General features: G+C 40.8%; 1 protein-coding gene across 10 annotated transcripts in view; it reads left to right on the top strand.

Moving 5' to 3' along the window:
• LOC135215591 (uncharacterized) overlaps positions 1-14641 on the top strand; it is a 93542-nt gene extending 78901 nt beyond the window's left edge. For 7 of the 10 annotated variants that reach the window (XM_064250458.1, XM_064250461.1, XM_064250465.1 and 4 more), the window contains exon 2: positions 10038-14641. In XM_064250458.1, the coding sequence (XP_064106528.1) occupies positions 10100-13774 (3675 nt within the window). In that variant the 5' untranslated portion in view covers positions 10038-10099 and the 3' untranslated portion in view covers positions 13775-14641. Of the gene's footprint in view, positions 1-9128; positions 9280-10037 lie in introns of those variants that run through there. The other 3 variants (XM_064250466.1, XM_064250468.1, XM_064250462.1) reach the window with 2 other exon arrangements.
• Positions 14642-27067: the final 12426 nt, after the last annotated feature.

The following is a 27067-nucleotide window of genomic DNA, read 5'->3' as shown; positions in this document are numbered from 1 at the left end:
AACTTTGAAGGGTTGGTCGCTTGAGGCGCTTTCCCTTTCGTTAGCCTAGAAGTTATGGGACTAACTTCGATAGGTTAGGTCAGGTGGTGGTTTTAGCTTCGTTGCCCTCACAGTATGGTCAATATGGTCTAGTCACATTGTGGTCACGCCCCCGTTGACAGATCATCTAGAGCGCACCAACTACACAGGTCACTACCTTGTTGGCAACTCTAGTAAAGCAAAAGCAGACTTCGGTGACAGTAATCAAGAAGTCAGCTATGCTCAACAGTAAGAATCAAGATGTCAATCATCTGCACTTGAGGTGTTTCCTAAATCCTTCTATTCTGTCCCTTCCCACCTCCAATGGTGGGATTCAGCATATATATATATCTGACAGGTAAGTTTCATGAACAAAATGTTATTGTTATGATACAATAAAGTTTGTTCATACTTACCTGGCAGATATATATAATTAAAGTACCCACCCACCTCCCCTCAGGGGACAGTATATGAAAAATCTGAATAGAAAAATGGGAATGATTCCTGATATCCGCCTCCCAGCGGCGGGAATGGGTACTAACCACCTGGCCGCCCACTGCGTGTGCCGGGAGTTTTGAAATTCTGTCGGACGTCGGAGAATACAGCTATATATATATCTGCCAGGTAAGTATGAACAAACTTTATTGTATCATAACAATAACATTTTTTTTATTTTTTTTTATTAAATGTATTGCAGTGGACTCATTTCACAAATAAATTATTAAGTAACCATTAACTATAATAAACAAACAAAAAAAAAAGCTTCCAAACGTCTGTTTACATCCAGCACTTACGAGTATCGAACAATCGCCAAGCAATCACTTTTACACAGTAAGCCATAAATTTTAATTATCTCTCTTCAACTACTGAAACTACCAAACAGTATAATAACCATTCATTTCTATTCTTTATTCTATCTTTACCTAATGTTTTTTTTTATTAAATGTATTGCATGAATAAGTTTTTCAATTTACAGCAACCTTTTACCAATAGAATACTTAAAGCACAAGGGGTAGATGCTGACCAATAGGAGAGCAGGACCTTATGGGGTGACTAGCATCAGGAACCAATGGGAGAGTGGGAGGATGGTGGCGAGTTTACTCATTTGGCGGCGCGGGAGTTTTAAAATTGTTCTCGGTGGTCCGGGCGAATCTCGGGACTTTACAGCAACAACCTTTCATATCTTGAAAACTTTTCATATGTAGAGCAGTAAAATTTTTCGCATTGGCTTTCGTAACTTGGATTTTTCGTATGTTGAGCCTTTCGTATCTCGAGGTACTACCTCATTTTTCAAGTATAAATATATCCTAATATGTACCAGAGAAAAAGCTCACGTGGTATGCTGAAGTTACTACCCTCAGCGCGAGCACCCCGAAGGGTGTCGGTATAAGTAAAGGGGCGAAGTGGTTACTATTCACAGATCCTCTGCCACTTAGAAGATTCCCTCTTCAAAATCCCTCTGCAGTGGGAGCCGTTCCAAGCATCCCCCACCTCAACTACTACTACTAGTACCCACGCGCATCCTCATTCCTGGAATATACCTCCAGGCTTGGATTGGCCAAGGGTGGGGAAGAGTAAGGCGAAAGAGAAAAAGGGTTAGGTTCACCGGGCGACACAGGTCTTCCCCCAGAAATAGATTTTTCCTTCGTCAAAATCCCTTTTCTGGGTTCGACCTGTGTCTGCCGGTGAAAACATATAAGAGAATACCATCCAAGCCAAATAGAAAACAAACCAGTACAATAATGGGGGTTAATAAAACCTTAGGTTTCAATAAAATGGAATTTAATAACTAAACTTAATGTAGAAATAAACTTATATACTACTTAAAGTATGGCTTAAACTACAACTTAAGAGTAATATATACAAGAACTGGTAATACTAAAGTACCACATGGTACCTAAAGTGACTTGGATTAATATGTACAGACTGGACATAAAAAATTATGACTTTACAACCAATATCAGACTAATATATACATAAGTTCCGAGGACGGGATGGCCCAGGGCCAGCCCGGCCCGGAAGAGGTAGGCTTGTAAAATTTCGTAGGTCTCGTGTGCTGAAAATTTGCACGCGTCCCGATGACCCTCCCAAAATGGCGGCTCAGCCGACGGCGCCTCTAATACTATTCTGAAGGGCCGAAGGCGAATTATGGGGGAAATACCAACATAAAATGAAAAACACATAAATTGGGGTACTCAACTTTGGTGTATTAGTAACATCTGAGGAAGCCATGATGAAAAACTTGGAAGAATTGGAGAAAAATCTTGGAGCGAAAAAGACGTGCAGCACACACAAGACCACTAATTACAGGAATGAGGATGCGCATGGGTACTAGTAGTAGTTGCGAGTGGAGGGTGAGGCGGGGGATGCTTGGAACGGCTCCCACCGCAGAGGGATTTTGAAGAGGGAATCTTCCAAGTGGCAGAGGATCTGTGAATAGTAACCACTTCAGCCCTTTACTTATACCGACACCCTTCGGGGTGCTCGCGCTGAGGGTAGTAACTTCAGCATACCATGTAAGCTTTTTCTCTGGTATATATTAGGATATATTTATACATACTTGAAAAATGAGCTACAGGGATTTTTCACCGGCAGACACAGGTCGAACCCAGAAAATATTTTATTACTGTTGATGTTTCATCTTTAATCACTGTAGAAACATTTAAAATATAAATTTCATACGTAAACAACACATCATTGTTATTCTCATCCCAAGCTGATCTTTCTTTCTCTCTCTCTTAATGAAATATAAATTACTGTGCCTTAACTTTTAAGCACAAAATAAAAAATAATTACATTAATATATGTATTAGTTTCTTTTAGCAACTAAATTATTTTCCTAAATAATTCTCCCGGCAATAAGCTAATTAATTACACTTCGGTCAGTCGCCGCTAATAGACATTGTTCCCATGCTCATTTGGTGAGGAAAATGGTAAGAACCACAATTGAACTTATGATTATAGAAAATTTTAAAGTAAGAGGCATTCTGTGACAACCTTAAAATCATGTGAGATTTTTAATGATAGGCTAACCCTTGAAGTGTCGATAGTTGTATCAATAGTTGGCTACAGTCACAACTATCTACTAACTATTGACACTGTAAACAAAACATTTGAAACCTAATAATGGTAAAAACCATAGGTTATTCAAATGGATCATTAGTGATACAACTTTTAATACTGTAATTACTGTGGATAATTACCATAATTAGACGTTAGGATGAGCGAGTTCACACTTTGTTACAGGAGTAGGATCTCTATCCGTAATTCTAAAAACTGAGGTCTATATAAGCCTAAACATAAATATTTTCTGGAGAAAATTATAATTTGAAAAAGTTAAAAGTATTTTACTGGATAAATGCTTTGATATCTATGCCATTTGTATTAGATATTGTTAACATTCTCAAAATCTCGGCCGATTGAGCTATCGATATCTTAATTGCCATTACACTTGGCTGGTAGAAGATATGTAATTTAGATACTTCCTTGTAAATGAACAAAGTTGGGGTTTAAAAGTGGCACAATACTTGATTGTAACCTCGCTAGTTTTGAACATCAATTTTGCCTGCGATTTTTATTTTTATTTTTATAGAGATGGCAAATAACGTTGGGTGAATTGGGTGTATGTAAGGCAGTTATTTTACTACAGTATACAGTGGACCCCCGCATTCGCATCCTCAAGATTCGCGGACTCACACATTCACAGATTTCTCTCGGGAACATTTCCCTGCATTATTCGCGGAAAATTCGCGCATTCATAGTATTTTACTATGAGAAATATCCACAAATTCCTGGGTTTTTCTTTTCAATTTCATCATAGAATTCACTTATTGTGATAAAACTTAAAAAAAAACCAAGTATGAAAATTTTTAGTGGTTTTTCAGACTGTTTCTAGCATTTTTAGAGGGGTTCCAAACATTCGCGGGTTCTAACTATTCACCGGGAGAGGGGGGGGGTCTGGTACGCATCCCCACGAATACGGGGGACCAGTGTTTATTTAAAAATGAAAAATGTACGAGGTTAGGGTTAAGGGCAATAACTAGTTTTCAAGAACAGATCAATCCATTTTCAGTTTTATTATAGAAAAATTAATTCAGATCTCAACAAAAATAATCTCGTCACCTCTGGAACAAATTAGCACTGAAGTCCGGGGCTCTACTGTACATTAATACACAGCAGAACACTGTAATTAGTACAGAAATCATAGTTTTATCATAAAATGACAAATTTTCTTAGAAAGTTTGTATTTTTCATTGCTACAAACCTGAGGTCTTAACAATAGGATAATTTCTAGTGCCTGGCTTGATCCGGTTAAAATGCAGATGAAAGCAAGGAATCTTGCGATATCTGGCAACGCAAGCATAGCTCGGGTGAGGAGTGGTCAAGGACCACGCCGCTACACCAATCTTTCCCAATTCAGGATTACTTAACAAACAGAGGGGCAGCTAGAGGCGGGCAGTATAATGTTAAGACCTCAGGTTTGTGGCTATGAAAAATACAAATTGTCTTAGAAAATTTGTCATTTGTTCATACGTGAACATACCTTTGGTCTTAACAATAGGATAGACTTATACTTGGAGGGAGGTACAAGACATCCTATACCGGCTGGGGGCCTACCCACCAGCCCAGCTCCCAAAAGAAATGATTTCTGGAGAGGGACTGAAGCCTGTTGAGAAGTTAGATAAATTGATATCTAATCACTCAGAACCTGAGTGATGTACAATGATATATGCGAGAACCATAGTATAGGGAACCAAAGAAAAACTTTGACTGTCCAATAACAAACCAAGACACCAGGGTTTGTATTACTCCCAGCCCCTCCTTGCCAAGGAGTGGAGCATATCAGACCAGTCCAGCGAATGACATGTCTATTCCTTAAACCGCCCGAAGGAAGAAGGAAAAGTACAAGAGAAAGAAGGAGACCAGCCAACTCACTCATTCTCTCATCCACACAATCATCTTAGGTAAGATACAAAGGTACCCTGTTAAGGTCAACTATGAGTTACACAACCTGTTGGGCAGCCACCACAGGACCCAGGGAAAACATGTCCGCAGATCTGTGGGCAACATCCTGAAGAGGGAAGGAGGTGAACATGGACTGGTGCAACAGAGTACCAGCTCTCAGCACTCTATGTACAGCTAAGTTCTTTTTGAAAGCCAGAGAGAAACTAATACCCCTAACGTCATGCGCTCTAGCCTGCACAGATGTGGTGGTGGAATCATCAAGAGTCAAGTATGCCTGTCTGATGGCTTCCGTATCAAAAAAAGATAGTATTCTTAGACACCTCTTTCTTCGTACGGCCTGTGCTAACAAAAAGCCTGCAGCAGCCTGGTCTAAGGTACCGAGTCCTTTTAAGATAGCAACGCAGGGCCTGGACAGGGCACAACAAAAGCTCTTAAGCATCACCACCCACAAAGTTATTCAGTGATGGAATGGAAAACGAAGTGAACCTGTCACCATGCACAGAGGGATTTTGGGTCTTGGCCAGAAACAGACTAACGTTTCTCGTATCTGAGTAAGGTTAAAAAGTCTGCTTTTCACTAAATAGAGGTTGCGAGTGGAGAAAAACCCCGTTTACGACACCATTCACAGTAGATCACCCGTTTGCTTTGGTAAACTGTTGAGGTTGACTTTCTAAGAATGCTGGACATAGGCCCAGCTGTTCTCTGAGAAAAGCCTCTCGCTCGGAGGAGATACCTGATAGCTTCCAACCATGAAGAGACAGGGATTCTACTGACTAGTGGAACCTTTCTGCATGGGGCTGACACAGGAGACGTCACCAAGGAGGAATCTCCCTCGGAACCTCTGTCAACAACAGCAGCAGATCTGGGAGCCATTCTGCCTGAGGCCACAGAGGGGCTACCAAAGTCATCCTGAGACCCTGTGAACTCATTAGCCTGTTCAGAACCTGACGGATCAAACAAAACGGAGGGAAGGCATACAACTCCAGGTTGTCCCAGGGATGTTGGAATCCGTCCTCTGCCAATGCTAAAGGATCTGGAACCACTGAACAGAACACCTCCAGCTTCCTGTTGAAGTGAGTCGCAAAAAGGTCCAGCATGGGTCTCCCCCAAATCTAGAAAAGCTTGTCTGCCACTACTTGATGAAGGGACCACTCTGTGCCTAGGATCTGATCCCAGCGACCGAGTTTGTCTGCGACCACATTCCGTTTGCCTGGGATATACCTACCTGGCTGAGAGCTTTACCAAATTGAGCTTAGTGGCTCAATACTCGGACGCTACGAAACAAGAGGCTCTCCTAGATCTAGTAGACCAGATGCTAGGAAAGGGAGCCATAGAACCTGTACTGGAACTAGAATCACCAGGCTTTTACAATCGCCTGTTTCTAGTACCCAAGAACTCGGGGGGGATGGAGACCCGTTCTAGATGTCAGCTCACTGAACGTCTTTGTAGAGAAGACAAAATTTACCATGGAAACGGCTCAGTCTGTGCTGGCAGCAGTTCATCCAGGGGACTGGATGGTGTCCCTGGATTTGCAAGACGCCTATTTTCATATCCCCATCCACCCGACTTCAAGGAAATTCCTAAGATTCGTGGTTCAGAACAGGTGTTTCCAGTTCAGAGCCCTTTGTTTCGGCCTCAGTACAGCCCCTCAAGTCTTCACCAGGGTAATGTCGAACGTAGCGGCTTGGCTTCATCAAGAAGGGATAAGGGTATCCCTATACCTAGACGACTGGCTGATAAGGTCACAATCAAAGAAAAAGTGTCTGGAGGACTTAAGAAAGACATTTCTGATGACCCAGGAACTGGGACTCATCATCAACAAGGAGAAGTCCCAGACCGAACCGAGTCAGACAATTCTCTATTTGGGGATAGTTCTGGACTCGGCTCGTTTTGGGGCTTTTCCCTCTCAAGAGAGGCAGAACAAGTGCCTCGAGAAAGTGCAGCAATTCCTAGGGAGAGAGAAGTGCTTGGCGAAGGAGTGGATGAGTTTGCTGGGCACCCTCTCCTCGCTCGAGCAGTTTGTCTCCCTGGAAAGGTTGCACCTCAGACCTCTGCAACACTTCCTTGCAAGAGTATGGGACAGGAGAAATCAGGACTCCTCCTTTTCTTTTCCCATTCCAGCAGACGTCAAAAGGCAGTTGAGTTGGTGGCTGGATCCCGCAAAATTGAGGGAAGGAATATCCCTATACAAGAAGAACCCAGACCTAGTGTTGTGTTCTCAGACGCTTCGGAGTCAGGTTGGTGAGCAACACTGGGGAACAAGGAAGCATTGGGCTCTTGGGAAGTGCAACAGAAAGGATGGCACATCAACAAGAAAGAATTGATGGCCATCTTATTAGGTTTAAAAGCCTTCAAAAAAGTAGTCTCGGGGAAGGTAGTAGAGGTCAACTCGGACAACACCACAGCCCTGGCGTACATAAGAAAGCAAGGAGGAACTCATTCTCTGTCCCCATACGAAGCAGCAAGGGAACTCCTTCTATGGACGAAGGAGAATGGAATAAATCTGTTAACGAAATTTGTACAAGGACAGAAGAATGTGAGGGCAGACATGCTCAGCAGGAAAGGGCAAGTTCTTCCAACAGAGTGGACCCTCGATCTGCAAGTTTGCCAGGAACTGTGGAAGTTATGGGGGAGGCCATCGATAGATCTCTTCGCCTCCAGCAAGAACAAGAGAATCCCCAACTACTGCTCCCTGGTACCGGACAAGGAAGCAATAGCAGTGGACGCCTTCTTGATGGACTGGACAGGGATGGATACTTATGCGTTTCCCCCGTTCAAGATCATCAATCTGGTCATCAAGAAGTTCGCCCTTCTCGAAACAGGGAGAATGACCCTGATAGCACCTTTTTGGCCAGCAAGAGAATGGTTCACAGAGGTAGTGGAGATGCTAGTGGACTTTCCAAGAAGCCTTCCTCCAAGTCCAAAGCTTCTCAAACAGCCCCACTTCAAGAGGTATCATCAAAACCCCCTCGCTCTACAGCTGACTGCATTCAGACTATCGAGAAGCTTGTCAGAGCGAAAGGCTTTTCTGAGCAAGTGGCTAGAGCTATCGCAAGAGCGAGGAGGATATCTTCGCAGAGAGTATACCAATCGAAGTGGGAAATTTTTAGATCTTGGTGTAAACGACACAAAGTGTCCTCAATCACTCCCTGTGAGTCAGATTGCTGATTTTCTTCTGTTCCTATAGAGGCATCGACCTATCACTAAATACGGATTTGAAGGATCTCTTGAAGTCGTTTGAAACTACTAAACACACAGTAAGACCCCCGGCTTGGAATTTGGATGTGGTTTTGAAGTTCTTATGCTGTAGGAAGTTCGAACCCATCTCGCAATCGACCCTTAGAGATTTAACTAAGAAGACGTTATTTCTGATGGCTCTCGCCACAGCTAAAAGGGTCAGCGAGATTCAGGCGATGGAGAAGCACGTAGGCTTCAGTCAAGACGGAGCTGTGTGTTCCTTAAGGCTCGACTTCCTCGCTAAGAATGAGAACCCATCCAAACCCTGGCCGAGGACGTTTGAGGTTCCTAACCTCACAAACTTGGTGGGTCAAGAGGAGGAGAGACTCCTCTGCCCAGTTAGAGCTCTCAGGACATATTTGTCACGGACCAAGAGTTTAAGAGGACCTTCCAGTGCTTTATGGTGTTCCGTTAAAGATCCTCAAAGGCCCCTCTCGAAGAATGCATTGTCATTCTTCTTGAGGGAAACAATTAGAGAAGCTCACCTCTTATGTGAGGAGGAGAACTTCGGTCTCTTAAAAGTGAAGGCCCATGAAGTGAGGGCTATTTCTACGTCTTTGGCATACCAGAAGAACATGTCAGTTAGACAAATAATGGACTCGACATTTTGGAGGAGCGACTCTGTATTCGCTTCTCATTATCTCAGAGAGGTAAGAGTAGACTACGAGAAGTGTTACTCTTTGGGTCCATACGTAGCTACGTCTTCGTTATTGGGCGAAGGAGTTACAACCTCCCCTCAACCTTAACTTTAGTTTGACATACCTTTATTGGGGTTTGTGTTTTTATGGTTGTCTGAGGAGTGGTCTGGTCGAGATGACACCCTCAGTCTAGCTAGATAGATAAAATATCTAGTCTGCAAGGTTAGGTGGTTAGGTTGAGTAAGGTTGCAGTTAATTAAAAGGGGAATAGGTAGTGCAGAAGTCTAGTCACGTTGTTGGTCTCGCCCCATTTGACAGACTCTATTGAGTGGTTTCAGCATAGCAGGTCTCATCCTGGCTGGCGCTCCTAAGGGAAAGCGACTCAAGAGGCAGGAACTTTTGAAGTCAGCTACCTTAGCAGGTAAGGAATCAAGGTTATAACCTACAACTTTTAGTTGTTTCCCCAATGATGTTGGCTGTCTTTCACCCACCTCCAAATGTGTGAATCAGCTATATATATATAACTGCCAGGTAAGTTCTATTCATAAAAATGAAGTATTTATGATAAAACAAAGTTTTATGAATACTTACCTGGCAGATATATATATATATAGCTATAGTCTCTATTGGTTCGGCCGATTTTTCAAAACTCGCGGCAACCGCCGAGTGGTAGGTGTCCGGTTAGGTGGTTAACAACCCTTACAGGGTGGTACTTGGAACCATTCCCATTTTCTATTCCTCAGATCATCTCTTGCCCGACCTGTCTCCTGAGGGGAGGTGGGTGGGCCTTAAAATATATATATATCTGCCAGGTAAGTATTCATAAAACTTTGTTTTATCATAAATACTTCATTTTATAATGTGTACAGGCAGTCTCTGGTTTACGTCAGGTTCAGGTTAAGTCGTTCCGGACTTAAGGTGCTTGCCTCATGGCACTGTTAACCTGCTGCACAGCACTGTAACCTGGATTTACAATGCTGTTTTTATTTTGTTCCCTTTATATAATTATGATGATTCAGGTTGAGGCGATTTTCGGCCTTCATTACTCTGCTCAGAATGAAACCCCGCCGTAACCTGGGGACTGCCTGTACAGTACTATATGTTGTGTAATGTAAACTGTAATGCATTATAGTAGTATACTTTTTCTAAATGAAATAATTAGTTTTATTTGCTTTCCAGCATAGATGTCAGACTGTAAAATAGAGGAACTTTGCTGGATGGAGTAGTTGTGCCCAAGGAAAATGGAAACTCATGGGTTAAGTGGTTATCCATTGAAGTTGCCCTCGACTTGTAAAGAAAGGATGTTTGATTGTCATTTTTGTAATGCTGTGTTCACAAGCTCAAGTATATTGTTAGATCACATAAAGTATGAGCATAGCAATTTGTCATTATATGGACTTTCCTCAAAAGATTGTAAAGATGATGTGGAAGGGGTAGTTCTTATAGAGGCAGATGATATTAAAAAAAATTTTACTAGTTTTCTAGGAAGTGGAAACAAATTTCAAACAAAAAAAGAGCTTGGTTTTTGTGAAGAAAAAAGAATTTCACCTGATATTGAAAAAGTGTTTTTAGACAGTGAACTAAAAAGTGTACCAGGTAATTCAAATGTTGCAGAGGTTGTTTATATTTCTGATAGTGATGAAATGTTAGACATAAGTAGTAAATACCACTGCCAGTCAAGTTTGCCTGATGTAGATCTTGATATCGTTGACGAAGTGGGTGTTGAGAAGAAAAATGTCAATAGCATCATGCAAGAAAAAGCAGATGGTAAATTATCTTGTAATACTACAATTAGCAGTCAAGCCACAAAAAAAGATAACAATAATTTTTGTGAAAGAGGACAACTTGAATGTGGATTGTCTCTTGGAAAAGAAATTAACTATGATTACACCACTAATGTTCGTATTAATGAACTGACACAGTTGAATAGAAATACTACAAAAGTATCGAAGTCACTTTTCAGTATGGACTTGCCCTATTCAAAAAGTAGTAAAAATGAAAGATATGCATTGTTTCATGGCAATGCCGATAATGGTGAAAATGAGATTAAATCTAAAAAAACACGTAATCGTGGGAGAAACCGTACAAGAAAGGAACGCAACAATAAAATTATTATAGCAAATGTTCCGTGCAACCAAGACTGGATTGATTTTGCTTCTAGAAATGATAAGAGTACAATAATATTTTTAGACGAGACCGTAAGAAAACTAGATGAAATTATGAATACTTCAGTAAGTGAAACAAACAAACATTGTGTTCCCAGAACTTCGGAAATGAAAGAACATTCAAGAGAAGTCAAACTGATCCAATGTGAGAAAGAAATAGAAATTGTGGATCCTGTGGTCACTGATACAAGAACTAACCAAAATATGGTATCAGTTGAAGAAAGAGAAGATTTTAATGGAGATATAATTTGCATGGAGAACCACAGTAAAGAGAGTGCTCCAAGGGAGTCTGAACTTTTTCTGGAAGAATATCATCCACAGAGTTGGAAGTTTTTATATTTAAATGAACTGTATACAGAAAAAGAATTAAATGAAAGAATTTCCAAAAGTGTTGCTGGAAACACAGATAGTATTTTTAATTCTCAAGTAGATGATGTATATACAACAGAAAAAGATATATTTCATGAAAATGTTAATAGTAATGAAATTCATGAAAAGACTGCTGCTGAGGAATATGATAGAAGTACCCCTAAAAATATATTAGGGGAAGATGGTGACATTCATCTCAGAATTGAAAAGGTTTATCATGTAGATGAATGGGAAGGTGAGGAAGTAGTTTCAGAAGTGCATTTACATAAAACAGCAGAAAATCACTCATTCCAAAACAGCCCTCTAAATGGTGGTAATGTAATGATGCCAGCTCTTGAGAAAGATATGGAGATTGCAAGTCCAAATAATGATAACCTATGGAGCTGTGAAGAAATTCAAGAGATAAATTCTTGTGAGGCTGATTGGAATTCTACTAATCTTAATAACAGTAAAATTTTGCAGGAATCATCCACATCGCTTAAAAATAATTATGGTGACTATACATATGTTAAGAGAGTGTCTGGTCTTAAACCATACAAATGTTCACAGTGTTTATTTGCTTCTAAAAATAAAGAACATTTAGTTCTTCACATGCAAAAGTGCTTTAAGAGAAGACAGAGAGGGAGAACAAGAAAGAAATCTGAATGTGATGGAAAATCTGTCAAATGTTTTCTCTGCCCCAGTCAACTAGAAAATAACTTCAAACTTGTACACCACCTTTTCAGAGTGCATGCAGATATTGTGAACTCTGACTCTGTCAGATCTGAAATTTTGTCAATGATAGAGGTATCTGAGGTGAATTGTTTTAATAGCACCTATAGAAACAGAATAATTGAAAATGCTATGAGGCACAATGTAGCTACTTCTAGTAATATATTAAGCCAAATGACTAATATAGATACAGAAAAGAGAGTAATTTGTAAGGGTTCTTCACAAATTCTGTGCAGTTCTAAACAAAAGTGTATCTTTTGTGGGCAAAAGTTGCATCACAAATTTGGTAAGCTACATCTTAGAAAATGTATTAAAAGGCTGTGTGAGGAACTGCAGGAACATAAGGAAAGAATATCCTCACAAACTTCTCCAGGACATGAATTGAGTTGCCCTGTATGTAAGAAATTATTTCAAAGTTTATGGTGTCTGTACGAACACCTATTTACTCATACACCATTTAAACCCTATGAGTGTTCATTCTGTAAGAAGGGCTTTTGGGAAATAAGTTTAAGAAACCATCATATTCGGGAAAAGTGTAGAAATAGAATAATTACCAGGAAGTTTGAAAAACCTCGTGTAACAGAAGATTGTAGTAATCTGTATGCAGCAGAGGATTGTGATAATGTTAATAATGTTCATGAAACCAGTCTTTACTTCAGATCCTATCAAGGTACTAAATCTTTGGAAAATTACTCTGGATGTAAGGGCAAAATTTCAGCATGTTTTACAAACAGTCTTGGCTCTCAGCTTAATAAGGAAAAGATTAACTCTCCATTTGAAAATACCTTATTTCCAAAGAGTATTATTAATGGCTATAATAACTGTATTAATACTGATAGACAAACTGATGTGGGTAGCAGCCAAGATTCCAAATATGTAGAGAAGAAAGGTCAAAATGATTTTGAGAACCATATGCCTTTTGCACATGAACAATTAAGATGTCTGTATTGCCTTGAGGTGTGTGATGATAAAGTTAGTTTAAAATACCACACACTCAAATGTAGGCCCAAATCATATGAAAAATCTGTTGATAAAACGTGCTCTCCTAATGGAAACTTTGATGATGACATTAACAAGACACCCAAGCATTATAGAAAACTAATGGAGGAGTTTGGCCCTAGAACCTCAACAGGGGATGATACAAATACGAATAACATGTCTTCAGGATCCCACGCCTGTTCTGCGTGTGGTAGAGTTTTTCGATCTTATTATCATTTATACAGCCATAGATTAGTTGTACATAATGGTAATGGAAGTGATTATGTTACCAACAGAAGGGACTTGAAGGCAAACAGGAGACAGCATATTTGTAAGACATGTGGGAAAATATTTTCAAGCAGGGTACTACTCAGCTTTCATGTAAATGATTGTTTACTTAGTAAAAAAAGGGTAAAACCTTTTGCAATAACCAGTAGTGGGAAAAGTACCTCCAACCATAGAGGTGAAATTGTAATTCATAAATGTTCTAAAAAGGGGGAGCCCACTGATATGTTGCATGATTTTGAAGGTTTTACAAAACCATACATTTGTGTGCTTTGTCAAATGGAATTTTCAGACAAGTTTTGTTTTAGACTTCATAAATCCAAACATAAGTACAAACATAAGTGGAGTAAATCAAAAGGAACATTTCATTTGACAGTAGAACTGCAAAGAATTGATGATTATTGGTAATTTTGCAGTTGAAAATGGCCAGGCTTAAGTCCATGTTATTCCACATGTAGAAAAGCATTACAATGCTTGTTTACATGTACACATAAAATCAGTTAACAATAAAACATTTTGTGTAGGTTATGTCAAGTGACTGAGACTGAATCTGGAATGTAAACAGTTTTACACAATTTCAATGAAACTGCTGTAAAATGTTGAATATATGAAATATTTTGTCCCTGAAGTCAATCAAAGAATATTAAAATCAGTTTCATTTGCTAAACATTTTCATGTCTACATCAGTTCGGTTTTGAAGACATCACAAGCAGACATGAAGTTCATTGTTGGAAAAAACAATTGGTGAAAAATAGTTCCAGCAGGGAGGCTGAAAAATAAGTACTATTGGGAATCCTGAAAAAAAGTAGTTCCTAATTGTCATTAAATCCGTACTCAGCCAGCAGTGACAAATATCTGGAAAAATTGTTTTATATATTTTTTTTTTTTGAGTAAGTCTTATACATAAAATATTGTTAACCAATCTTTCATTATCACTTAGATTGTATTTTATCATCAACTTAAGATGTGGACTAAACAGACTAAGGCTATTTCAAGTGCAATGTATATCTTTTAATTTATAATTTTAGACATACATACTCATGCATTACACTTTTAAGTAATCAACAAAGGAAATAGACAGCTTTGACATTTTACTTTTTAAAAACTTATGATTTCATTCCATATAATGTGTTGTGAAAGTTTCTTTTACATGACATTTTTTGACCTATCTTTCATATCAATGTATTCAACTAATAAAAGGTATTATGCGTATTATGTAGATATGTATATTTTAATATTTTATAACCCTGTACAAAAATATAAAGTAGCATTTGATTATAATTTTTATTATCCACTAGCTTTAGTCTTCTTTTATAGAAAAAGTATGTGTTAATACTACACTGTGCTACAAGCACCAAGTGTCACTCAACTGTCTTCTAAGTGAATGTTCATAATACTAATGGCAAGGCCAAGACTTCTGCTTTTTCTCCATTTAGAAACCAAAGACTGCTTTTTCTCCATTTAGAAACCAAAGATAACTTGAGACACATTTAGATAAGAAAACCAAATGAGGTACATATATGGTGGTCCTTACTTCGCCTGTTTCAGCATTAAGGAAATCCTATCAAAGACCAATAAATTTTGTAAATGATCCTTACTTGAAGAAGAAAAAGTTCTTAAGTAGAAGTAGGCAGTGTGACAGACAAACAAAGAATTATGATTAGGTGCACTTACCCCTTTATGGATTAACAAAGATACCGTTTTCAGAGCTCTCAAAGTTAACTTTTTACTCCTTATATTTACTGATTTGGGACTAAAATGAGACTAGTATTTAAGCAGCATCCTTTGTCCTTGAACAAGAATGTTTATATCTAATGCCAAGCAACCAGTTCCATTAAGTACTTGCAAGGGTTACTAATGTTCTACACAATTTTTATTTGTCTAATGCCAAGCAGCACCAATTTCAGGGGTACTGGTGAGATACAAGATGTTTTTTTTTTTTTTTTAAGTTATTCTTAGCCAGATGTAAAGCTGTTCTACTGTGGCAATTATACACATTATTAAATTTATATCTGGCTTTACAAATGTAACATGGCCATTTTTGGAATCATGACAAGCAATTTTAAGATTTTTTCACACCTCTGATAATGACATATTTTCCATGAGAGCATAGCATTAAAAAAAAATAAAACTTCAATTTTGCAGAAAGTAGTAGCTCACTCGACAAAGGCCAAAGAAAAGTGCTCAACGAAGGCAGGTGGGAAGGAGTGTTCCTCATTCACCCCCTCAACCACCATTTATAACTACTGTGTTACCAAGTTTCAAAAAACAGTTCCAGATTGCAATAAGGAATACTCCTTTTCCTGTGCAAGCAAAATCATATTAAAATAACATCAGACTCGTTTCTGGATCAGGGTTCACAGGCGCTGGAGACCTGACTAGGACCAATGGCCAGTGGAAAACCTAGGCTATTGTAGGACTTAGTAAGCCAGAGCTTGAAGCCAAACAATTTATACGGAGCGTGACACGACAGCCTCGTTTGACACTGATTGTGGGGATGTTTCCTTTGGTGTCTGTGCTGCTGCTGCCAATTATGCCATCTCCTATACAGAAAACTGGAGACGAAAAATTTACATAGGAATTACAGTGTATCTCTTGGTAGGAGTGATTGAGCAACAAAGAATGGGAAAGAGAGTTATATAAAGAACTGCTCAGAAGTGAATGATCTTGTAGGTCCCAGTGCTTGACCTTTGGCTTTTTACAGTGGCCTACATACTTGCGTATAGCTAAAATCTGCGAATACTTAAAACCAATATAAACTCTTTGAACTGCCTATTTTGACAGTTCAAATACAAAAAATGCCTATACCTTAGTATTTTAATAGTTTTATCACACCTGCTGCACTATTTCCGCGTTCACAACCTTCGATCTCTTCAAAGGCGCATTGAGAAGGCGACGAATAGGCACTGGTGCTGGAGAAGCAGAATTAGCAATGTGCATGAATGTGCGAGGTTGCAACACACTTGCAACTCGATGCAGAGCACCAAGCAGCCACTGCGGATTGCACAAGGAATGAAACACTAACACTCGCAGAAACACTCGTAGACGAAGAAAAGGCAAAGTCCTTAACTTTCCGACGCTTGATATGCCGACGCGGCGGAGATGGGGGAGAAGGAGAGGATGACAGCACTGACTCCTTACACAATCTCTGCAGGAGGAGGGAGCGACGCAACACACTTGCTTCCAGTCCTCCCAGCTGACATGGCAGCAAACCTATCTTCCAAAACATAGTCCAATCTCTTAGAACTGCCTGACATAAAGCCTCAGACAGATCAGCAAGAGAAGGAGCTGACGACATGGAAGGGAAGCGCCTCAGCGGCCTGGTTGGTATGGTATCAACGTTCCACCTCGGTGGTCGCGGGTTCGATTCTCGGCCATTCCATTGAGGAGTGAGAGATGTGTATTTCTGGTGATAGAAGTTCACTCTTGACGTGGTTCCGAAGTCACGTAAAGCCGTTGGTCCCGTTGCTGAATAACCACTGGTTCCATGCAACGTAAAAACACCATACAAGTACAAGGACATGGAAGGGAGAAGCAGCAAACTGGATGGCAGCAATGACGTCACAGGAGCAAACAATGACGACACATGAGCGAGGCAGCGCAGCAGAGGAAACTGGGAGTAACGTCATCAATGGAAGTGACGTCACTGGGGGAGGAATACAAAATGGCTGACCCCGTGACATCACCAGCAGCACCAACGCCAAGGCTTCTCTGACTCGAAGAAGCGGCAAGCGTCACTGGCAGAGTAATACAATATGGCTGACCCTGGCTACCAATGAAGACGAGGCCAGGAGGCGGGGGGGAGAGCTTGGGTAGCCTGAGGAGGGGGAAGGCGAGCATCCATGAAGCGTGTCAACAAACCCTCCAAGGAGGGTGGACCCCATAGCCAAAGCGACTCCCAGAGCACCGCCATTTTGGACGCCTCCGACTCTGAAACGAAAGAAACTGACAAAAAAGCAACTCCCGAGGAAGAGGGGTGATATTACATAATAAATCAGCGTGAGGGCCTCCCGATACTTCCAACGATGAATCGATGGAAGAAAAGGAAGGAGACATGGGCACTACACTAGTATGGGGTGTGACTGCGGCAGGAGACGAAGCATCGGGAAGAGATGAAAATCCCTCCTACAAAGGAAGGGTAAAAACTACGATGCTCCCTCTAATATAAAATAACTTCCACTGCTCTCTAGGCCACACACAACATTTCGGGCTGGGATTCGTTATGGTGCAAACATTAGAACGACACCTACTGCAAGTGGTATGTGGGTCTGTTGCTGAAGAAGCCAGGAAACGAGAACACGGGAAACCTTGTGTACCCTGGCACATACGTTGGCAGAAGCCATAATACAAGCACACACACACACACAGAGAATCACAAGCGAAAGCGGGCAATGGACCGGGTAAAAGGCCAAGAGAGGGCAACCATGACTCACCCAGGCGGTTAAGAAAGACATCCTGGGTTGGGAAAGACTGAATGCAGTAGCGTGGGTGCGTGGTCCTTGGCCAGTTTTCACCCGATATATGCACGCATTGCCAGATCTCTCAAGATTCCTTGCTTTTCATCTGCGATTTAACCGGATCCAGCTATGTGCTAGAAAATTAATTATTGTATTGCTAAGACTGAAGGTTTGTAGCTATGAAATATACAAATTGTCTTAGAAAATTTGTCCTTTTGTCATGAAAATAAAAAAATACAGGGATTAGTGAATATTTCTTAATGTAAAAACTGCAAATAGGCTAATATTCTGTGAATAATATGTATAGGTGCCCCATTCAAAAATCCGTGAATAGGCGAATCCGCGACTAGGGGGTTTGACTGTATACTCCATTCCATTGCATAATTAACTGTTAGGATTTCCCTTCTGTCTGATATACAGTAAAAGTCCAACTTTTCAACATACTTTAGTCCAGAAAACTTACTGGTGCAGCATTTGGATAAAAATTAATCTGGATCAAAGCTGCATGTCTAGCACCTTTCTGCTGACTGCGGCATTGTAAATATGAAAATAGTTTGGAGTGCCCCACAGCTATAGTTTTGCACTACAAACGACATTGTGACACTAGCCTCTCATCTTTGTTCTGCCAATCAGAAAACTGGATTTTGAAAGTTATATGACAACTTTTTAAAGTAATTTGTATTTTTCCTATATACAAACCTGAGGTCTTCAGTGCAACTGAAGATCAGCCATTTAACCTTAAACCAGGTAGCTAAATATGTAGTTGACTACAGACAATGGGTGGGAGTCACACCCACCCAAGTCAGTAAGCATTCACCTTGCCTTTTGACCTAGGGAGCAGAATGAGGGGTGGCTTGAGGTGGGCGGTATAGAAGTAAAGACCTCAGGTTTGTATAGTTAGGAAATATACATATATAAAAGTAAAGACCTCAGGTTTGTATAGTTAAGAAATATACATACATACTTAAAAAATCTGTCATTTGTTCCTACACAATATACAAACCACTGGTCTTTACAATAGGATGACTTACTTCCTTAGAGATATGAATCTGAGTAAGCTTCTGAACTAACTGGTAGTTTGCCTCACCTGGGCCTCCTACCTGGTCATACAAAGAGCAAAGGAAGAAGGCCATGCCTGTGACAAAATGAACTTGAGTGTGAACAACCGTGTGTTCAACTGTCAGACTTCTGGATCTTTCGAATTAATGTGTGTGGCAACATTGCTTCTAAAAAGGTTTGGATGAACCTAGAGTGTCAGAGACAATAAAACTAGAAATAACAAATGGGTAATTTTATTATCAGCCCTCTCCCCTTGCTAGAGAGAGGGGATGAATTGCATCTATTACTTTAAGATTATAGACAGGGTACTCAGCTCACCTGCCTGGCCCACCCAACCAGCATGACAGATGGCTTCTTGTCTCTCTGCAAGTTTGTTTGTTGTTTTTTTGTATTGTGTTTTTACATTGCATGGAACCAGTGGTTATTTAGCAATGAGACCAATGGCTTTACGCGACTTCCAAACCACATCAAGAGTGAAATTCTATCACCAGAAATACACATCTCTCACACCTCAATGGATTGCCTGAGAATCAAACTCGCGGCCACCGAGGTGGTAGGCCAACACCATATCGACCATGCCACTGAGGCACTTCTCTCTTTGCAAGTGAGGAAAGATAGAAGAGGAGGGAGGGGGCCAGCCCCACACACATTCACTCTTGTCATTGAACACCTGAGGCAAGATGCAAACTGTCCACTACGGGAGCTGGGCAAGCTACACAAACTGTTGAGCAGCCAGCGCAGGACCAGGGAAAAAGTGGGCAATGTCCTGAAGGTAGAGAGACAGAGTGTAAAGCCTAGATAACTTTCTGTCTTAATAGTACCTGTACAACCAACAGGTTCTTCCGAGTGTGAGGGACAGACTATTGTCCCTATCCTCATGAGGTACCTGGAGTGAACTCCTGGCTATATGTTGGGCATGGAGTCCAATCGTTGATAGCCTCACGAGGCTAGAAAGCAATAGTGTTCTTGAACACTTCTTTCTTAGCTGGGCCAGTACTAACAAAGAGTTGTCAACACTCAGGCCTGAGATGTTGAGTCCTCTGAAGATAATACTGTATCACTCTTAACTCAGTAGTATCTTGAAACGATCACAACTAACCAGTTCCTCGATGGGACTAAGTGTAACTTGAAAGTCTTTACTACAAGTTCAGGGACAGACAAACTAGAGCGTGTCAGAACCTCATCTCCTCGAGTGGTGTGGGTCAAGGCCTCTAAAGACAAGACTAAGCAGGAGAACTCCTCTGGATGAGCTTAGCTGTGGGTCTGCATCACCTTCTGGGACCCTGGCACAGTTCCCATACAAGAGCGAGCAAGAGGACCTTCACACTCTCTACTTGTAAAGTTGGGCCTGGATCCGTAGACCACGGGACCTTGCCAGTGTCACAGGTGTCCAAGTCCATGGGACTCTGTGCAGCAGCAGAAGAACCCTTGCCCAGGGAAATGATTTCTTGAGACTGATATTGGTGACATGGAGGTCTACTGGAGCCCCATGCACCTCTGGTGAGACAGGTGTCCATGAAGAACCATGGTGACACTTGTCCATGGAGCTCTTGCTAAATCCTGAGGCAAGGGGGTCTGTGGGACCCTGTGCAAGAGTTGCTACTGATACATGTGCAGTGGTGGAAGTTTCTTCACTGGCCCAGAAAGGTGACTTCCAGTGAATGGTTGTCATGGTAATGGCTTCATAGCAACGAATGATAAGTTAAAGGAAATGAAAATGCATTTTCTTCAAGTACGTCTGCAGCAAAGAGGCATTTGCACACGTGTTGGAGGTGCCTGTTCTCATGATGGTTCTAGAATCGGCAGGAGTTTTGTGGAACGCAACACGCGCCAGAAAATGCAGCGAAATATGATGCAATACTTTGTCGAGATTCTTCTAAGACATTCTGGTCTTCCCGGGAGTCTGTGACATTCGTGCTCCGCCCCCGTAGGACACGCCCCCAGGTTGCTGTATAAATACGACTGATGAAGTAGGAGGGAGCAGATCATCAGTGAGAGCTCAGCAGCAGAGATCAGAGATCATCAGAGAGACATAAGAGAAGAAGAAACAGACGAAGGATCAGAGAGAAAAAGGCGCTCGAGAGTTTGGTCGAATTCTGGTCAAGTCGTCCAGTTAGAGAGAACGACCGAGGTATTTTCGTCGTTGAGCAAGCCTTGAGAGCAGAAACATTCTACAAGAGGTTTCGAGGAGTTCCTGCCCTTCGAGTATCTAGAATAGACATTGTTTTCTGCAATACGGAGTCAAGAATACATCTGCAATTACAGTTCTCCTTTTGTGAAGCCACTGCTTCGAGCATAGATCTCCGACAGCGCAAAACTAGCCAGCAAGTATTTGCATTACCTCACTGCTTCCCCAGTTCAAGCATTGTAAGATTTTACTTGTGGTATGTAAATAAGAGAAACCATTCTGCATTTATCTTTGTTAGTCAGTGTGTAAATAAACCTTTGCTCTGTTAGTGTTTCTTTCTATATTTGTATCCCCAGTTTCAACTGTTGGTGTTGAATTCTTTTTGTTTATCATTATATCGAACTTGGAGTGGACCTCTCGGGGTTCATAACATTTTGGCAACCTTGGCCAGTATTTTCTGCACAGTTTGAAACAGGGAGAATATAGAAAGAACCAGAATGAGTGAGATGGTGAAAGGGTTTATTGAGTAGGGTAAGCTCCTAGGTCTAGAGGGGAATGATCTCCGTGAGTATGTTGAGAGGAAAGAGAGAGAAAAGTATGAGAGAGAGGAAAGAGCGGCTGAGAGAGAGGAAAGAGCAGCTGAGAGAGAGGAAAGAGCTGCTGAGAGAGAAATGCAACAAGAGAAAGAGAGAGAAGCAATGAAAATGCAGCAAGAGAGAGAAATGTTGGTAATACAGTAGGAAGAAAGAGAGAAAGAACGTATGCATGAGTTGGAAATCGCTCGTTTAAGGCAAAATACTAGTAACAGTCGGACAGGCGAGAACGAAAACGAAGCTGATAGGTTAGGTATGAGTGCAGTGCTGAAATTAGTGCCAAAGTTTGATGAGGAAGATGTAACGAAATATTTCATGTGTTTTGTGAAGTTAATGGAAAGAGTAGGTTCTTCTAAAGAAATGTGGACTTTATATTTGCAGTCAGTTTTGAGTGGTAGGGCGCTTACTGTGTATAGTTGTATGTCTAAGGAGGAATGTGATGATTATGATATTGTGAAAGAAACTGTTCTTAGTGCATACAGGTTAGTACCGGAGGCGTACCGTAAGAAATTTAGAAATTTGAGAAAGGGTGAGAATATTACGTATGTAGAATACGGTAAGAAGTTAGAAAGGTGGTTTTTTGATTGGTAAACTTGTGCTAAAGTTGAGGATTTTGAGGGTTTGAAGAACTTAGTGTTGTTAGAAAACTTCAAAGATAACGTATCCCCTGAGACTAAGCTTTATATAGAAGATAGGCGAGAAGTATCTTTTGCAGGAGCAACTAGGTTAGCTGACGAATATAGTCTAACTCATAATTTGAGTGTTGGTAAGAAACGAAATGATCCTTTGTCTGGTAGAGTACAGAGCAGTAAAGGTTTCAGTCCTAGTAATAACAATGCGAGTAAAGGTGACTATTCCTGTTATACATGCAGAAAACCTGGTCATATGTCTAAGGTTTGTAAGAGTAGGGTGGCATCTAGTGGCTCAGAATTAACTTGTTTCCGATGTAATGGGAAAGGGCATTTAGCGAGAAATTGTGCAGTAGAAAGGAAGGACGTTACTAAACCAGTGTCTCTAGTTAACCTTTCGTCAAGTAGGTATGATGTGATGAGAGAAACTAGGAAATTTTTTGGTGAATTTCTGTCAGAAGGTGTAGTTTCCTCTCTTAGAGGAGGATTTTAGAGGGAAGTAGTCTTGCTTCAAGACACAGGAGCTGCTGTCTCACTGATTAGGAGAGAGAGTGTGCCAAACAGGGAAGAAATCAATATGGAAGAAAAAGTCAAGTTAGGTGGATTTCCTAACTCTTGTTCTTTGTCCTTTGTTGAAGTTGAACTTAAAAAGTCAGGTAGTGTCAGGAGAAGTGTAACTTGCAGTTGTTGACAGTTTGCCCGTTGAAGGCGTTGACATTATTGTCGGTAATGACTTAGCTTTATCCAAGAATGCAAATCCTGTTGTGAGGGATATTCCAGTGCCTGAAATGGTAGTAACTAAGTCAGGTTTAGATACCGACATAGACTACGGTCATAATTTGTTCATGGATTTGAACAAGTGTGAGTTTGTGGATTTGAACAAGAGTGAGTTCATGGATTCGAACGAGTGTGATAGAGGTGGCGAGGTTGATCTTGGCATGAGTGTGCCTGAGAGACCGGACTCTATCAATGTTGACAGTGATAGCCAAGGGGAAGGTGTAGCTATCGAGAATAACGTAGTAAATGTACTAGTATCTAGCACTAGTTACGGTGATGAATTAGGCACTAACCTTTTGGATAAGGATGGGCTAGTCAAGTTCCAGAGAGAGGATGAGACACTAACCCGAATATTTGAATGTGAGCTGGATGATCTCGATGATGTGTGTAAGGAAACTTTTTTGTTTAAAGGACGAAGTTTTGTGTCGTTATGTTCGTATTAAGTCAGATAGTAAAGGGGAAATCACCGAACAATTAGTGGTTCCTAGGAAGCTTCGTGAATTAGTTTTGAAGTTAGCACATGATGAGCAAAGACATTTAGGAGTAAATAAAACTTTCAAGTGTATTAGTAGGGCGTACTTTTGGCCTAAAATGAAGAGTGACATAAAGAGGTATGTTTTAAGCTGTCATGAATGCCAAATTGCCGGGAAACCAAATCAAGTAACTCCTAGAGCTCTGTTGTGTAATATTCCTTCGGTAGGCGAACCTTTTGAGAATGTAGTTTTCAATATGGTCGGACTTTTGCCTGTAAGTAAGGATAGAGAAGATTACATAACTAATCTAGAGTATTATAAAAACGATTTAAGAAATGTTTGGCAACTAGCGAAGAACAGGAGTGCTTGGTAACTAGCGAAGAAGAACGCGAGTGAAAGTCAAGGGGAAACCAAAGGGAAACATGATCTTAGAGCAAACGAGAGAAATTTCTGTGTAAGAGATGAGGTTTTAGTACTAGTCCAGAAAGAAGGTTCCTCTTTACCTTATAAGCTCGAAGGTCCTTTTTCAGTGTTAGAGGAGAGGGGAAATATACATTATGGAATTAATATGGGTAAAAGTAGAGCAAAGTGGATGCATGTAAACTTGCTTCAGAATTATAAAGAACGCCCCATGCCGTGGCCTCCGCCCGTGTAATGGCGTTACAGAGAGAAATTAGTTTTTAGAAAAACACAAGAGGTGTTTTAGTATTTCCAAGTTTTTATCGGAGTTCAGAAAACGGAGAAATTAAGAGGGAAGGATAATGTGATAGCTAATAACCTCTCTAGAGTTTCCAGAATGAGTAGCCTAATGACCGTTTTCTGTTTTGGCACGAGTGGGTGAGTGAATGGAGAAGTGTTAAAGTTTTATGCAGAATTGTTCCCCTGCTGTTTAATTCTTGCTTCTCTTTAGAAAAAAAAAATCAGTTGATTTCATTTTTTTTCTTTTTTGGGGGGGGAGGTGTCATGGTAATGGCTTCAAAGCACCAAATGATAAGTTAAAGGAAATGAAAATGCATTTTCATTAAGTAGGTCTGCAGCAAAGAGGCATTCGCGCACATGTTGGAGACGCCTGTTCTCATGATGGTTCTAGAATCGGCAGGAGTTTTGTGGAACGCAACACGCGCCAGAAAATGCAGCGAAATATGATGCAATACTTTGTCGAGATTCTTCTAAGATGTTCTGATCTTCTCGGGAGTCTGTGATGTTCGTGCTCCGGCCCCCCGTAGGCCATGCCCCCAGGTTGCTGTATAAATACGACTGATGAAGTAGGAGGGAGCAGATCATCAGTGAGAGCTCAGCAGCAGAGATCAGAGATCATCAGAGAGAGATAAGAGAAGAAGGAACAAACGAAGGATCAGATAGAAAAAGGCGCTCGAGAGTTTGGTCGAATTCTGGTCAAGTCGTCCAGTTAGAGAGAACGACCGAGGTATTTTCGTCGTTGAGCATGCCTTGAGAGCAGAAACGTTCTACAAGAGGTTTCGAGGAGTTCCTGCCCTTCGAGTATCAAGAATAGACAGTTTTCTGCAATACAGAGTCAAGAAGACGTCTGCAATTACAGTTCTCCTTTTGTGAAGCCACTGCTTCGAGCATAGATCTCTGACAGCGCAAAACTGGCCAGCAAGTATTTGTATTACCTCACTGCTTCCCCAGTTCAAGCATTGTAAGATTTTACTTGTGGTATGTAAATAGGAGAAACACCATTCTGCATTTATCTTTGTTAGTAAGTTTGTAAATAAACCTTGTTCTGTTACCGTTTCTTTCTATATTCATATCCCCAGTTTCAACTGTTGGTGTTGAATTCTTTTTGTTTATCATTATATCGAACTTGGAGCAGACCACTCGGGGTTCGTAACACTGGTGTCAGAGGCAAGGGTTTCCATGGGTGTTGGGAGATTTTCTACAAATGACCATGGAAGCAGAATGATGGAACAGAACACCGAGAGCTTCTGTTGTGTTGATCTCTCACTGGAAAGTTCCAAAGACTGGAAAATCCTGCATAATGTCTGGATGCACCTGACACTAGTGACTAAGCTTACTTGCCACTACATTCCAGTTCCCCAGAATTTACCTGGTGACCAGCTCAACCAGGTGTGCAACCGCCCGAGAACTGGAGCTTGACGACAGGGGAAGTGTAAAGAGACACTCCAAGGTTCCTGTTGCTAGCCACGAGGCAAATTCCTGGCATTTCCTTCCAGGGAGGAGCGGAAAGGATTAAGTACCTCATAAGAACTAGAGCTCCCACATTCTCCACTGAAGGGAACAAAGACAAAACCAATCATGAGGGCTCAGCTTTCCTAAGCATAACAGGAGAACATGAACAACTTACCACTGTTGAGCTGATTGGTCCTTTCAAGACGGAGAGGGATAACTGCACTCTTCTCTGAACTTACTGACATGAGACTGAGGCCGTAACACCAGCATGTCCTGGTACTAAGCGCACTGCTTGAGTGTGAAATCTGGCTTCTCAAACTTGAACAAGACTGCCAAGTCCTGACAAATAAGAGAAGTCATCTCTTGTCTGTATATAAAGATGATATATACACAGTCAAACCTCGGTTTTCGCACGCCTCTTTTTGTACATTTCAGGTTTTGTAGACTTTTTCTATGAAATTTTGTCTTGGTTATCGTACGTTTCGTCAGTTTTCATACACTCAGAAATGCTCCATCCGGGGCCCAGCACGCATGACCAGGCCCCGTATCGAGTGCCCAAACAAAGCATCCCATCTTCTTTCGTGACCCATTCTGCTTTCTGTTCGTTGTTTTTGTGCTTTTTTATTCGAGTACAATTGCTAAATAAGCCATCATAGGTCCAAAGAAAGTTCCACGGGCTAGCCCTTCTGTAAAAAAAAGGCGAGAAACACTAGAATTTAAGAAAGATCTCGTAGCAAAGTGCTGGAGGAAACTGCATGCCGATTTCAGTGAAAAAATGCCTACAACAAATGCTGCTCTTAGTGAATTTAAGCCCAGCAGAGGCTGGTTTGAAAAATTAAAAAACAAATGGGCATACATAATATGCCTACTTCAGTGATTAAGGACATGTTTGCAGAGTGGAATGATATAAAAATTTTGTGGAGAATTATCATCCCCACAAAGTGTAATCTGTCTCCAACATGTTTAATGACAATGTCGCGTTTAGGAAAATTTTTAAAGAAACGACAAATGTTTCTGGACAGTTTTGTTGTGCGACAGGGGTCCAGCAAGTCTCAAGCTGGTCCTAGTGCCAATAAAAAAACGAAGTGGGGAAGTAACCTATGATAGTGCCAGTAAAAAACGAAAAGAAGTAACTCCAGATAGGTCCTTGATACCTGAAGTCTTCTGGAGGGATTCCCCTTCCAAACAATAACCTCTCCTCCTCCCTCTCCCCTTCTTTCATAAGCTAACAAGTGTTTTCCATAAAGGTAAGAGTGATGTCAAATATTCATTTATTCATTTCATTACGTAGTCATTTATATTTATTTCTCATTATTTTCTATATGTAAAACTGTCTTTGTTCCCTAAAAAATGTATTTTATGTTAATACTTTTGGTTGTCTGGAATGCATTAATTGTATTCACATTATCCCTTATGGGAATAATTGTTCATGCT

This window comes from Macrobrachium nipponense, chromosome 5 (assembly GCF_015104395.2).
Source record: "Macrobrachium nipponense isolate FS-2020 chromosome 5, ASM1510439v2, whole genome shotgun sequence".
Classification (NCBI taxonomy): domain Eukaryota; kingdom Metazoa; phylum Arthropoda; class Malacostraca; order Decapoda; family Palaemonidae; genus Macrobrachium; species Macrobrachium nipponense.
The sequence above is the reverse complement of the archived record's forward strand: the minus strand, read 5'-3'. Positions and strand labels throughout refer to the sequence as shown.